Source organism: Protopterus annectens, chromosome 1.part0 (assembly GCF_019279795.1).
Source record: "Protopterus annectens isolate FY-2018-M chromosome 1.part0, PAN1.0, whole genome shotgun sequence".
Taxonomy (NCBI): Eukaryota; Metazoa; Chordata; order Ceratodontiformes; family Protopteridae; genus Protopterus; species Protopterus annectens.
In genome coordinates this window covers 1,872,316,917-1,872,331,790 of record NC_056725.1, presented here as the reverse complement: position 1 = coordinate 1,872,331,790, position 14,874 = coordinate 1,872,316,917, and the positions used below count along the sequence as shown (strand labels likewise).

The window sequence follows — 14,874 nt, the reverse complement described above, 5'->3', positions numbered from 1 at the left end:
TTTGTTATAGATCACGTTACTACTGAAATAAAGGGGGTGCCTGGTCTATTTTGTTGGAAAAAAGGGAACTGTACTGGCAGTTGGTTTTAGATGCTGGCAACTGGCCGGGACTGAATGAGAATATTTATATTAGTTCCCTGTTTAGATTAAAAGCCTTAATGAGATATTTTATACATTATTTTTCCATATTTAATATTTTAAATGTTTAACAATAATGTATACCTTTGAAACGAATAATGTTTTTTTGTAGTGATAGGTGTGCACATATGTATATTTACCTTTATATTAACATGCATACATATATATATATATATATATATATATATATATATATATATATATATGGATCTACCTTAGTAGATCGACAAGTTAAATAAGCGAAAACGAATTCACCGACGCCAGAAGATCGCAAGTCACTTCACCGACGCCAGAAGATCGACAGTGCACAAACACGACATCGCATACACCCGACACATCATACCAACAAACAAAACAAATCCCCTATCCAAAACCCACACACACAACACAAGCACACCAAAATCCTTACAAACAAACACTAACCCATACATACACAACTATATACAACCCTAACCCAAACCCTTACCCTAAGGTCCGTCACTATCGCACACTCACCTAACCCGCGCCCTAACCCTAACTCACTTATCCCACCCCTACCCCTACAGACCACCAACATCGCACACTTACCTTTCGCACCTAACCCTAACTCACTTATCCCACCCCTACCCCTACACACCGTCAACATCGCACACTTACCTTACTCGCACCCTATCGTCCGTCACTACCGCATACTTACACATCCTTTCCCCATCGCAGTGTTCTCGTCTGTTTCTTCCTCCGTCGGTCTTCTGCCTTGTCGATCTTCTGGCATCTGTGAAGTGACTTGCGATCTTCTGGCGTCGGTGAATTCGTTGTCGCTTATTTCAATTGTCGATCTACTAAGATAGACCCATATATATATATATATATATATATATATATATATGTATATATATATATATATATATATCTCTAAAGTTTTATATTTCCAAATCTATAATGAAAAAAACATTATGCTTATTGTCATTGTATGTCGAACGAATGCTGGGTTGCAATCTCTTACCATTCTTTACACTATAAATATTTATGTATATTTTTAATATATTTTTACTATAACTTTAAGGGGGTGTGGCTATGAAATGTGTTTTTACTCATGTGACTACCTTAATGTAGTTTAAATATCAGTAGTTTGTGTGGGTTGTCTGATGAAGTTCTATTTTTTTGGAACGAAAGCGTTTGCCAGCTTTTTATTCTGCTAATAAAAGTGTTCTGTGGATTGGATTTGTTTCCTTTTAAGCTTACTGAGACATCCTGCAACCTCGACTCGTCTTTGGTTTGATTACAGTGTTTGTGTTATTCCTTTTTTGCCACTCCACAAAAGCTATGGCTTCCTCTGTAGCATTCTTTAAAGGTCTAGATACTAACTCCATTCTGGAAGCAGCTACCTGGTCCTCTGTGCACGCCTTCACCAGACACTATAAGCTGGACCACATTTCCAGGACCAAGGCAGGATTTGCCAGAGCTATCCTGCATGGGTTCCTGGAATCCTCATCCAGACCACCTCCCAGCCACCAGTGAGCTTTTGTACCCACCCAGTAGTGAATACTGCAATACTAGAATAGAAGGACATAGGAAAGTTGTGTAAAATCTTACCATAACCATAGATGTCCTTCTCTTCATGTTGCAGTATTCCTTCCTTCCCTCCACCCCCCTGCTCTCCTTGCACTTGCTCTCCTCTGCTGCTGTACAGGATATGCCATCAGGACTGGCTCCGTCTGGGGCTTCTTGGTTCTGAGGACTGGTGCTCACAGACATTGTTTTATGGCCCTTGTACCTGCCAATACATCAGACGCATCATCAGGGACTGGAAAAGCTTTGGAAACCTGGCCGAACAAGCTGATGGGAAGAATGGTAAACCCACTAGTGAATACTACAACATGGAAGAGAAGGACATCTATGGTTATGGTAAGATTTTACACAACTTTCCTTTCTTGAGGACGGAGACAATGAGAACTCCCAAATATGACAATTCCCGTACCAGGAATGGTTGTGGAAAACTGCATTTAAAGAGAAGGGAAAAAATACAGTAGAAGCAAAACAGTACCAAAGTAAATAACTGCAATACCAGCAGTTAAAGGGAGTCATTTTAACTGCTAGTATTACAGTTATTTACTTTGGTACAGTTTTGCTTCGCTTTTATTTTTTTTCCCACTCTTTAAATGGAGAGCTGTCAACCTCCTTGAGTAAGAAATCTGGACAAAGCCAATAACTAAACATAATGTGGTGATAAAGCCACAAAAATAGGGTCATTTTTAGATATTCTCATATAAACTTAGAAAGTTGCTAGAATAACGGGTTTTCTCTTACCATACATGTTCTGAAGGGTGTGCCATCTGAAACTCAAATTACCTTCATTATCTTATTTCATTACTTTGTGATTTGCCAGAAAACTACATATTTTATGAGGAACAGAATAAAAATAGGAGGCAAAACATTTAGACATTCTGCACAATTCTGGGCAGTTGAAAGGTATGACAAGGGTGAGAGTGTGTGTGTTGTGTGTGTTTGTGTATTTTGGTTGAAAGGCCATGGTCGAGGTACACTTTTCGCACAGTGCAAAAATAGGGTGTTACACATTTTGAATGTTTGTATCACATTGCTATGGACTGTGTTCTACACTGGCCTCTTAGCAGGTGGAGAGCTGTTGTCGCACACACAATATCAGAGGCACTGTAAAGTTCCTTGGTGCTTTTGCCTTATCAAAATCCATTGTCAACACTTCAAGCCCTTAATTTGCTTTATTGTCTTGCATCTTACCTTCTTCCCTGTATCTCTACTACTAGACTTGCTTGCATTTTAAACAAATTCCTGAATATCTTATGTGCCCATAAGTAGGAACAGGTTCATACTAATTAGTATATAGAATTATAATTTAACAAGTGTAGCTTTAATTTTGCTTTAATTTAATTTCTTGAGAGATTTTAAAATACCTTTAATGTTTCTAATAATTCATATAAGTTTTGCTCATGTTTAAGCATAACATAACACTGTAAATAACAGATTTTTTCCTACCCGTTATGCCATTCATATATCCCGCAATGTGCGAGTTTCTTGGGGTCACAAGTATAGGGCAAATAAAAGTGATGGTAATGGGGCCCTCTACCCTTTGTTCCCCTTAGCAGTCTGAAAATAATTCAGTTTTTAGTCTTGCAGTTGATACCTGGTATAGCTTTAGAATTATGTGAGTTAGATTTTCTTTAAACCCAGATTTCATAATGATTGCCAGATATTTCCGGCGTAGTATATTGGTTAAACTCACTCTCTACATTCAGGCTGAGTAGCAGCTCTTATCTACATATCTGTTCTGCTTCTTACTGGGTTATCTTTGTTTTGAATATATTATCAAATGTCTGCCTGCCTTCTACAAAGCCCCACCAGTCCAAGTCTCATAACATTGGTGGTGACTTCTCAATTCTGCTTGATAGGATTCCCATGAATATCTTGAAGTTGTGGTTTGAATAGTGGCTTGAAGGATGCAGGGATTTTGTTCATTTGTTTCCTTCTTTTGAAGTAATAGCTGTCATTGCCTTGTTCCAAGGTTTGGGTATCTACTCCCCCATTACCATTTTAAATGAAGTGTGGCAAGTTTTTGGCATTTTTTGGACCCCCCCCCCCCTCCAATCTCTGGCTGTTGTTGAGATGCCATCTTCCCATGGAGGTTTACCTGTTTGTTTTATATTTTTGTATTTCATTTCTTATATTTTTATGGATGCTGTTTACCCATCTGCTTCCCCTTCCAATCAACACTGGCAAGGTTGTTACAGTCATTTTTTTTTTCTTTCCTCTTGTTTTCTTCATGTTGTATAAGGGGTCTCATTCCTTGAAGGACGCCCCCCCCCCCCGCATTATTGTCCTGATATTCTTTATCTTTTGTTTGGTTTCTTAGTTTTGAGACCTTCCTTTCAAACTTTTTTTGCCTTAATTTCTGGTCCAATAACTTTTGCGTCTCATAGGGGTTGTTGTACTGCTCTTTCAAGTACTTTTGTTACCATTCAGGGGCTGGGTTGTCCTTGTTATCAGTGATTGCTGGAAGCATACCTCTCAATTTCTTAGCACTAGAAATCTAGACAAAGCCTAAAATAATGGAAGGAGAAAGGCCCAAAATAGGGACGTTTTAAATATTGCTCTTACAAAGTTACTAGAATAACAGGATTTGATAGTATGCATTTTCTGAAAGATAAGTCCGTAATTAAAATGTATGTCATTATTCAGTGACTTCAGTCCACAGATGTTTGCCAGAAAACAAATTTTATGAGAAACAGACCAAAAATATGAGGTATAAATCTGGACAGTTGAGAGATATAGCCGGAAGGAGGAGATTGACTTTATCAGGTAAAGAAGGCTGGATTAGATGAGTTGCAGGAGTATAAGAAGCATATAAAGGCAATTTAGTGGGTCTGCAGACTAGATTTTCCTGTTAATTTGTTTTTGTTAACTAAAAGGAAGATTGTCAAAAAAGGGGACAATATGGAGAAAACACGGCAACTTGCCAGCAGTGACTATGTTCAAGTCTTTGTTACCACCATAAAACACTGGATTGTCATTAATGCTTCAGTTAAACACTGCATTTTCTTTTCTACGTAAGACTTCATCAGATGCCATAAACGCACAAGATGTTAATGTCCTCCTTAAATATATCCCGTCAACATTTTATCCAATTAAATCAACCCTTTAACTCAAAAACAATGAACATGAAAAACAGTTCTAACTTCGTTGTTTTTAAACTAAAATGAAAAATGACTATATAAGGAGAAAATTAACATCTACATTTAGATGGCATCTGATGGAGTCTTATGTAGAAACTAAAATGTGGTGCTTAAGTGAAGCATTAATGAGAGTATGGTGTTTTATGGTGGTAACAATAAAGAAGACTTGAATGTGGTCACTGGTGGCAAGGTGGCATGTTTTCTCCTTCCTGTTGCCTTTTTTGACTTTGTGGTTCATGTTGGGCAACTTTTTCTCCTTTGAGTTTATTTAAAAGGAAAATTGTGTTTTAAGTGGTATGATTGTTGGGACTGTTGTAATAAAAGTATGATAATTTCTAATTTGTCATGGGCATCCTGAGGAAATAATGCTAATCTAACAAAGTTTTAACTGTGATTCTTTTTTTTCCATCAAAGAAACGAGAACTGCTCATTGTATTGAATTTTTCTGTGTTGGTTTCTTAGATTCTGCGCGTTCTCGGAGAGAATGCAATTGCAGTTCGAACAAAAGCCATGAAGTGTCTGTCTGAGGTTGTTGCTGTGGATCCTAGCATTCTAGGAAGGGTAAATATTTATGACTGTAGCAATGGTTTATGAATGTAAGCTGCAACATGGTAAAGTGTTTTGATGAATATCGTTGTCTTGCTGAGAAAGCCGAATGGTTTAGATATTGTTACTCCTCAGTCACAGTTCATGTGAGCTAACATGTGAAGGCAAGTGCCCTTGGGAAATAGCTTGCTCTGAAAGTGACATGGAGGAGCCTATTTGGCACTTCCTATGTATAAAATTATCTCATCAGCTTTTTTCCTGCCATCAGATGAGTTGCTCACTTTTTAAGGCTCAACTTCCCCTGCAGCATGAGGATAACTTAACATTTTAGTTTGTTAGGTTTCTTGGGACCTTTTCGCTCATGACAGACTGATTTTCTGAAGCCAGTGGTGTGATTTTCAACTACATCTCATTTTTCCTTTTTGTTCCAGTTTGTTACCCAAATATTTTTGCTTGTATCCTCATCACTTTTGTCCTTTGAGGGTTACATGTAGAAGTTTTAATAAAAATTTAATTGTAGCCATTAATCACTGTTGCGTTGCAGTAGCTTATAGCTATGGGGAGCATATCCTGCCAAGGGTATTGGATATCTGGCCAGGCTTCTAAAGTTTGTCATCTTGCATAGGCATCGTATGTGTGCTCCATCATACTAGTATAAGAAAGACTTATAGTTGTCAAAATTCAGGAGTTTCTTACCACTGGTTCGCTTTGTCAGATGTCTCATCTTCATAACAGCTCCATTATCAGTAGTCTGCCTACGACTGAAGTTTTTTGGACAAATAAGTACACTGTTGAGGACTTTCCTTTATTTTTTTCTGTAAAAAGTGATATTGCACTGTGGCATATATTTATTAGGAAAGGGAAGCATGCACGTGGAAGAAAGATGCTTTGTAAGGATAGTCACGTGGCCTGCATTTCCCGTTTAGGGGAGAATCATGACATATGTGGTCTTGTGACATCTGTTTATACTTCTTCCAGAACCATTAGAAGTAGGAGCAGTTTCCTTAAAACTTTTTTTCTTAAACCTTCTTCTGAAGGTTTTGTTGAGCACGACTTTAGCGTCTGACTCCTATCCACTGATCTCCCCCTTCAGGTAAAGAAAGGGAGAAAAACTTTGAGAGACTTCTGAGGAAACTTTTACATATGCTTCTTTGCAGCAGTATGGGACAGACTGCTCTGCTGAGGTAGTTTTGATGCGTATAGACTGATGATCCAGTGTACTTGGTCCATCTGACAAGGCTTAATGGGAAGCCACTAAGGCCCGGGAACAACTCAGGTCCAGTTGGACCAGATTTCAGGCACCCTTAACAGAAAATGGTGAACATCATTTCATTCTTAAGGGAGGACAAGGGAGTTCATCAATTCCTGGTAAGGGAGGAAGTTGGTGTTTTTTTAATTGAGGCCCGGATGTCTGATTCATCAAAGTCTGTCTGAGTCCTACTAGAGGACCCAAAGAAAAAGTCCTAGAAGACTAAACATTTGCATTTGTTGCCTCTCCCCCCACCCCCAAGTCCATGGTACTCCCAGAAAAACTGGTATGACTTTGCCCAGGGACTTTTTAAGGCATTACAGTCTTTTTCAGTCATCCACTGCCGTTGTATACCCAGGCTAAGAGGAAGTGGTCTCTTCTTCTTGGGAGGAAAGGAAGCATCTTATTTTATGAGGAAGACCTTGACTGACCTTAAGCTGTATATTCCCATCCCTTGTGAATGTTAATCACCTTAATCTGAGGACATTATTTTTCTCAGATTCCCCATGTGAAGAAATTTCTTCTCTGTTCCATTTGTTAAGTTGAAATAGTTCCTCAATAGTAGAGGAGAGTTGTTTCAGAGGCTCAAAAGAGAGATGATGTGACTTAATGAGCATGGATTCGCCAAAATCTTTGACTGTCCCTTCAATACTGAGAACTTTGGAAGATGCTTTTAATGCTGCTGCTCCTACTGTGTATTCTCCTAAGTTTCTTTAGAAACCTCCATCTCTATCCCTGCAGTCATCACAGTGGACTTGGGATAGTGATTCGATGCTATCCCAAATGAAAATGACAGCAGAGCCTTTGACAAGTACAGGAAAAAGGTGCATGACTGTTCCACATTGGCCTTCAGAGCAATTAACAGCCAGACACAAATGACAAAATACTTGCTTTCCATTTTATTTTCTGACAAGCACATCCATAGCTAATCTTTTTGCTTCTAACAATTTTGTCTTAAGTGGTCATTTCCTTCCTAGGTCAGCATACACTTGATAAAATGTGCATATAATGTAGTGGATGCTGTATCAAGACCTGCAGCCACAGGAACAGTGTGAAGACTGCAGAATTTTCCTGAAGTTAAGGCCTACATTTTAAATGCCTCTCTGGAGAAAGATTTGCTTTTGAGAACTTCTTGGCTTAGGTGCTTAAAAAGTTGAAAGAAAGAGGACAATTAATCCAGAGGATCAAACATCTTATGTTCCCTACCTCATGATAGCAGGATTATCCTTCAAGCACAGTGCCTTTCTTTCGGAAACCCTTCAAACCTGAACAAAAATCCTGAAAGCACAGCTGTACAATAAAGAGGGAGTAGCAAGGGGGCTCAAAAAAAATGGAATGGATCCCATGGATCTTTAGTGCATAAGAGAAATGCATCACTACATTTGGACTTATCTCCCTTATCGCTTCGCCCACTTCCAGCCATGCTTCCAAGCTAGCAGGTAATCTTTCTCTTTCCTTACACTTTTGGAGACAGACAGTATCTGATTTATGGGTACTGAAAATAATTCTGCATGACTACAGTTTGCAATGGGCATATCTCCCTCTTATTGTGAGGAATCCCTCTAATATCAGAGTCAAACTCGCTTGTTTTCCCAAAATCCTATCAGATATACTGTTACAAGCTGCAATAGAGCCTGCTTCCCCTTTCATGCAGGGAAAAAGGTTTCTGTTCAAGAATGTTCCTAGTACCCAAGAGGAAAGACACTTGGAGACCAACTTTGGATATATCAGTTCTAATTATTTTTCTCATAGTTCCAAAGTTCAGAATGTTAACATTGCAGTTTCTTTTCCCTCCTCTTCTTCCAACCAGTGTTTACTTACTCTAGACCTCAAAGTTGCCTGACTATCTTCACATCCCTATTCACAAAGACCACAGGTCGTACCTAAGGTTCATCGCTTTGGGCTTTCACTTTTAATTTACATCTTCGTCATTTGGTCTGTCTGCCCCTCAGAGTATTCACAAAATGTGCAGATCCAATCATTGCTTTCTGCACACTCCTGAGAGTTCACATTTACAAGTACTTGAATGACTGCCTCATTCTGTCTGCTACTGCCCAAGGTACTCTTGCATCCCTTAACTTTTCCTTGAATCTTTTCCACAGTGTAGGGTTCAGGCCGATTTTCTTGGTCCTGTCTCACAGGTTAGTCTTCCTAGGATGTCATCTAGACTCTGTGCTGGTCATAGTTTGCCTTCCTTCAGCAAAGGTTTCCTTCTGTCATTAGCAATTCCCAAGTCTGGCTCACCAGAGCAATTTCACAGTAAGGGTGTTTTTCAGAATTCTTGGTTGCATGGCTTCCTCGATCATCATATCTCCCTTAGACAGACTCCACATGAGAAGAAATTCAGTAGCTTTCAAATCTATCTTGACCCAGCAACAGCATCCCTTATCTTTACCTATCCCAGTCTTGCAGTTCATCAAGAAGGAACTAATCTTATGGGCCAGTCAAGGCCAACAGAATCCAGGCCTGTTTCTTCCCCTGTTCCTAATCAGTCACAACAGATGGCTCTGAGTTTGCGGGGGACAGTTTCCCAAGGTATTGCAGTCCAGAGCACAGGGGAGCCTCACTTCAAGCACAGACATACAAACCTCAAATAAAATATGGGCAATGGTAAAGGCTGTCAAAAGCACTGAATCTTCTGTAGACACTAGGACCACTGTTAATCGTAGCAGACAACACTACAGTTATGCGATACATAAACAAACAAGGTCCTACCCCCTGTGCAGACTTTTTGCCTGGGAGCTGGCAGTTCAGCACAGTTTCTCCCTACAGGTAACCTACAATCTGTCAGAGCAGAACACAGTGGATGCCCTTCTATTCCAGTGTTGCAGTATTCTACGTTTGGGTTTACCCTTCTTCCTCTCCAGTTTGTCCGGCCAGGTTTCCAAAGATTTTCAGTTCCTCTAGGTGCGTCGGACATCTGACGTGGCAGCAGATGTTCTTCGTGTTTCACTATTGCAGTCATTATATTTGGGTTATCTGCCTGCAGGTCGCCCTCAGCCGGCCTGAATATCAAAGTCTTGGATTCTTGCATCGGATGTTCTCTCTTCTTACATGACCTCAGGTCGTCTGGGGTATAAAACATGCAGCCGACGCCATTACATCAGTCTTTCTTGCCGCGTGCTGCCCGAAGCAGACACAGTTCGCAAGTGCTGGTTTGCCAACTCCTGAAATTTTCATTTTCGTGTTTCAGAACCGAAGTCTTCAAAAAAGCGAAGTTAACCCCATTGGGGATCTTTTTTCTTGCTTTTAACAGATGTCAGTAAAAGTTAACAATTGTCTTACTGTAGAAAGCAAATACCTCATAAAGATTTTCATTCGTACTGCATTCTTTGCTTAGGCCCAGGCCACAACGTCCCTCGCTGTTGGTTTTGTGCCTTATTCAACCCCCGAACTATTCGTCATCGGTCTGTTTTTGCAGCAAATTATTTTGTTCCTTGGTATAACTATCTAGAAATGGCTTCGGTAAGCCATCCGACTACCGACATTCTGAAAAAACATAGATAAAGACTGCGACAGACTGCATAGGTCCAAAACTGCCGACTATGCTTCCGTTAAGCTAATCGCCAATTCGCCGGTACTCAGTGAGGTGCTTTCGCAGCCCCTGATACCCACTACTTCAGATTCACAGGCCTCTACTGAGACCCATTCAGAGTCCAGTATGCCGCGAGATGCTTCTTCGACTGTGGAACCAGTGGATGTCTCTACCTTGGATGGGTCCAGAGCCGCTGTGCAGGCACCGGCTTCTGAGGGTGTATTCAGTCCTACAGATTTGCATTTCAAACAGACGCCATCTTCTTCAAGGCCTAAAACTCGACCCACACCTAGAAAACCAACGTCCAAACCGCATGGTCAGGCCCATATGCCAAAAAACAAATGCTTAGAATGACTGAAGACCTTACTACTTTAATTAGGGGAAGCCAGCCTTCCCCCTCTAAGAGACCTAGAACTGATTTTTCTTTTAATTCGTCTGATCAGGATTCTGAAATTTCTGTTTCTACTGATGACCAGGATTTGCCCTTGTCTACCTATGAGGATTCTGATGCAGAGGATTCCATTCCCTCTGCTTCCCCTCCAGAAGATTTTTCTTTTGGTGAAACCTTGCACACTCTTAGGGAGCATTTCCACTGGGAAAGCCAGGATTACTCTGACTCCAAAAAGAGGCTTAGGGAATTCTTACTCCTCCCTCAACACAGGCTTTTAGCTATCCCTCCTGTTCTGGACATTGTAGATGATGCCTTCTTGGAATCTAGCCTGGCCCCAGACACTTTACCTCCAGCTCCCAGAAAACCTGACAGGTATTACCTATGCTTCGGAGCAGACTCCATACATCAGATGTTCATCGTGTTTCACTGTTGCAGTCATTACACATGGGTTATCCTGCTGGCAGGCTACCCGCAGTCGTCCAGAATTCCAAAGTCTAGGTCCGGCGTCGGTTGCTGTCACCTCTTCCCTGACGTCAGTGCGCCAGGGGTATAAAAGATGCAGCCAACGCCATTTTCTTCAGTCTTTCTTGCCGCGCGGTGCCCGAAGCAAAAGCAGTTTGCAAGTGCCGGTCAGCCGACTCTTGAGATTTTCGAAATTGAATTTCAGAACCGAAGTCTTCAATAAAGCTAAGTACTCCATTGGGGAAACTTTTTCTTGCTCCAGACCGATGTCAGCAAAAGTTAACAATTGTATTTCTTGTGGAAAGCAAATACCTTATAAGGATTTTCACTCTTATTGTATTCCTTGCCTAGGCCCTGACCACGACTTTGCTAGTTGTCGGTTTTGTGCTAGATTCAACCAGCGCACTATTAAGCGTCTGTTTGATTTTGCTTTACATTACTTTGGCCGAAGATTTAACTACATAATGCCGTTGGAACAACCAGTGACCGGAATTCATAAAAACCGCAAAGAGAAAGAAAAAGGACAGGCATCCGAGGTCCAAAATTGACGACAAAGCCTCTTCTAGGCCAGTCGCGGGTTCGCCGGTTCTCAGTGAGGCGCTTTCGCAGCCCCTGACACCCACTACCTCAGAGCCACAGGCTGCATCAGACTCCCACGTGGAGACACCTAGGCCTCTGGAAGCTCAAGGTATTGGGCCTGCGGAAGCTATTCCTTCAGATGGGTCCGGAGCCGCTGAGCAGGCTTACTATTAAGTCCACTACAGCAGCCATGGCAAAGTCATAAACACCATTAAAGACAAGGAAACAAGTACAGCATTCTACTGAACAGTCATCCATGCCAAAGAAACAGATGCTTAAAATGGCCGAGGACCTAATTACTTTGATCAGGGGTTCCCATCCCCCTCCTGATAAAAGGCCTAGGGAAGACACCGACTATGACTCCTCTGACCAGGTTTCTATTTCCTCTGATTCCTCTTCAGATTAGGGATATTCTCACCCTCCCTATGGGGACTCTGATGCAGAAGAATCTATACCTTCAGCCTCTCCGCCCGAGGATTACTCTTTTGGGGAAACCTTACACACCGTGAGGGAGCATTTCCATTGGGAGAGCCAGGATTATTCAGAATCCAAGAAAAGGCTCAGAGACTTTCTTTTATTGCCTCAGCACAGGCCCCTGGCTATCCCCCCCTGTGCTTGATAGTGTTGATGATGTTTTCTCTGAATCCAGTTTGTCTCCTGATTCTTTACCCCCTGCACCAGTCAAGCCAGACAGGTACTACAGGGTCCCAGACTCTCATAAATGTCTTTATAGAAACCCTGCTGCTGACCCAGAAACAATTTCTCAGGGTCCCAAAGGGGTTAAGGCTTCCACTGCAGAAAACCCTGTCCCCTCTGATAGGGATTCCAGAACTCTGGATAGATGGGGGAAAAAAGTTTACACTTCTGCTACTTTAGCTGTAAGGGCTTTAAACTGCTAGTTTCACATGCTTAAATATAAACAATACCTAATGTCTTTGTTAAAACAGAAAATGCTTACAAACTCAGAATGTCCTGACAATAAGGAAATGCAGGATTTATTGCATGCAGCTGAACAAGTGGGAAAGCATACTCTGCATTGTGGATGTTCATCGTGTTAACCTGCTGCAGTCAACATCTACATTTATGGTAGGTACAAAACTGTATTTTTTGATTCATTAGAGGCTTCTTGCAGAGCCGCAGTTACAGGCTCTGTCATTCAAAAGCATGCTTGGTTAAAAGAATGTTTACCTGATCATGTTAAAGTAAAATTATTGGATGCTCCACTACAGCATGATACTTTATTTGGTGTTAAGGCAGAAGAGGCGTTAAAGAAAATGGAGGATAAAGCAAAGTCAATGCAGACAGTAAAGGATTTCTTACAAGTTCAGCCACCTAGATTTAGCAGAAACTGGCCTTCTAAAAATTGGTCCTTTCCGGTGTCAGACAGGCCACAAAGAGGCAGATACAGACGCCCAAGAGGCAGATCTCAGCCCCAAGGCTCATACAGACCTAAACAATGGGGTGCTTCAGCCCTCAAAGGAGGAGAAGACAAATCACAACCTTATAGGAAACAGTCCCAATGACTTCCCTCCACAAATGCCAAGCACTAACCTTTTGGCAGCACCCTTAGGGGGAAAACTAGCACTTTTATCACAAAGTTGGCACATGATCACCCAGGACAAATGGGTACTGAATATTGTTTCTCAGGGTTACAGGTTCCACTTTCACACCCTTCCAAAATCAAAAGGTATGCCAGACCTGCCACAAAACTAATGGGCAGAGGCACAAAAACAAATTTCTGCTCTCATGGACATGAGAGCTATTCAAAGAGTACCACAGCAAGAACAGGGGCAAGGATTTTACTCCAGACTTTTCCTGGTACCCAGAAAGGCCAAAGCCTGGAGACCAATACTGGACCTGTCAATCCTAAATACTTTACTGGATATTCCGAAATTCAAAATGTTAACACTGCAGCAACTTCTTCCCATGCTGGGCAAGAAGGCTTAGCTAGTTACTTTGGACCTCAAGGAGGCATACCTGCATGTCCCAATCAGACAGTCTTGCAGAAGATACCACAGATTCATAGCTGGCTCAATGCATTGCCAATTCTCTGCACTGCCCTTTGGCTTATCTACTGCGCCCAGGGTCTTCACAAAATGCCTGGCACCAGTAATTGCATTTTGCAGACAAAAAGGAATTCAAATATATCCCTACTTGGACGACTGCCTTATTCAAGCAGAGAGCAAGGACATTCTACTAAAGCATCTGGCATTTGTAAAAAGATTACTAATTTGCCTAGGGTACACAGTAAACGAAAAGAAGTCAAAACTAGTGCCCTCTCGAGAGATAATATTCATGGGTGCCAGCTTAAATACAACTGCCCCAGATGGCTTATCTCACACCAGACAAGCAAAGGCAACTAACTCATTACTTTCAAATGATGGCAACAAAGACCCAGCTCCCTGCAAGAAAAATTCTGCAGGCTCTGGAGTTCATGGCATCCTGCATTCTACTAATTCCATATGCAAGACTGCATATGAGGAAACTACAATGGTATCTAAAAAGTGTTTGGACTCAACATTGCCACAGCCTGGAAACAATAATAACTATTATTCCCTGCCTGCAACAGGAGTTTCGATGGTGGGCACTGGCCTGTCACCACAACAAGGGACAGCCTTTCACCTTACCCACAGCCAGGCAACACTAACAGATGCATTGGATTATGCCTGGGGGGCGCACATGGCAGGAAAATGTATTCAGGGCAAGTGGCCCAAGGAACAAATGCATCTTCACATCAATCAAAAAGAGATTCTAGCTGTACAGCATGCCCTGACAGCCTTCAAGGATCTACTGCATCCAGGACAACTATTACTAAAGACTGACACAATTATGTGGTACATAAACAAGCAAGGGGGCACACATTCCTACCCCCTCTGCAGGCAAGCCATGACTTTGTGGAACACAGCACTGACCTATCAAGTACATCTGCAGGCACAATTCCTGCCAGGAAAGAAAAATACTCTGGCAGGCGAACTAAGCAGAAATCTCATGGATCCTCACGAATGGAAACTAAATCCACAGGTCTTCAGCATGATAACAAGGAAATGAGGATGCCCAGACATAGATCTTTTTGCCTCCCCTCACAACTGCCAACTACAGAGATTCTGCACAAGAACTTATAACTCACAAGCATGGAAAGCGGATGCTGTATCCTTCAGCTGGAAAACACTGACAGTTTATGCCTTTTCTCCACTGCCTCTTCTTCCCAGGGTGCTCCTAAAAGTCGGACAAGAGAAGCCAAAAATGATTCTGATTGCCCCAGACTGACCATGCCAACACTGGTACCCAA

At 41.6% G+C, this 14,874-nt stretch overlaps 2 protein-coding genes across 3 annotated transcripts in view; one reads left to right on the top strand and one right to left on the bottom strand.

Annotated features, from left to right (window-relative positions):
* Positions 1-14,874, top strand: part of NIPBL (NIPBL cohesin loading factor) — a 4,951,262-nt gene that overhangs the window by 3,327,819 nt on the left and 1,608,569 nt on the right. Inside the window, exon 27 of the mRNA XM_044076429.1 lies at positions 5,286-5,384. Within this exon, the coding sequence (XP_043932364.1) occupies positions 5,286-5,384 (99 nt within the window). The remainder of the gene's footprint in view (positions 1-5,285; positions 5,385-14,874) is intronic.
* The window catches only part of IST1 (IST1 factor associated with ESCRT-III), a 1,439,276-nt gene that overhangs the window by 497,322 nt on the left and 927,080 nt on the right, over positions 1-14,874 (bottom strand). The gene's annotated exons all lie outside the window — the stretch shown is intronic.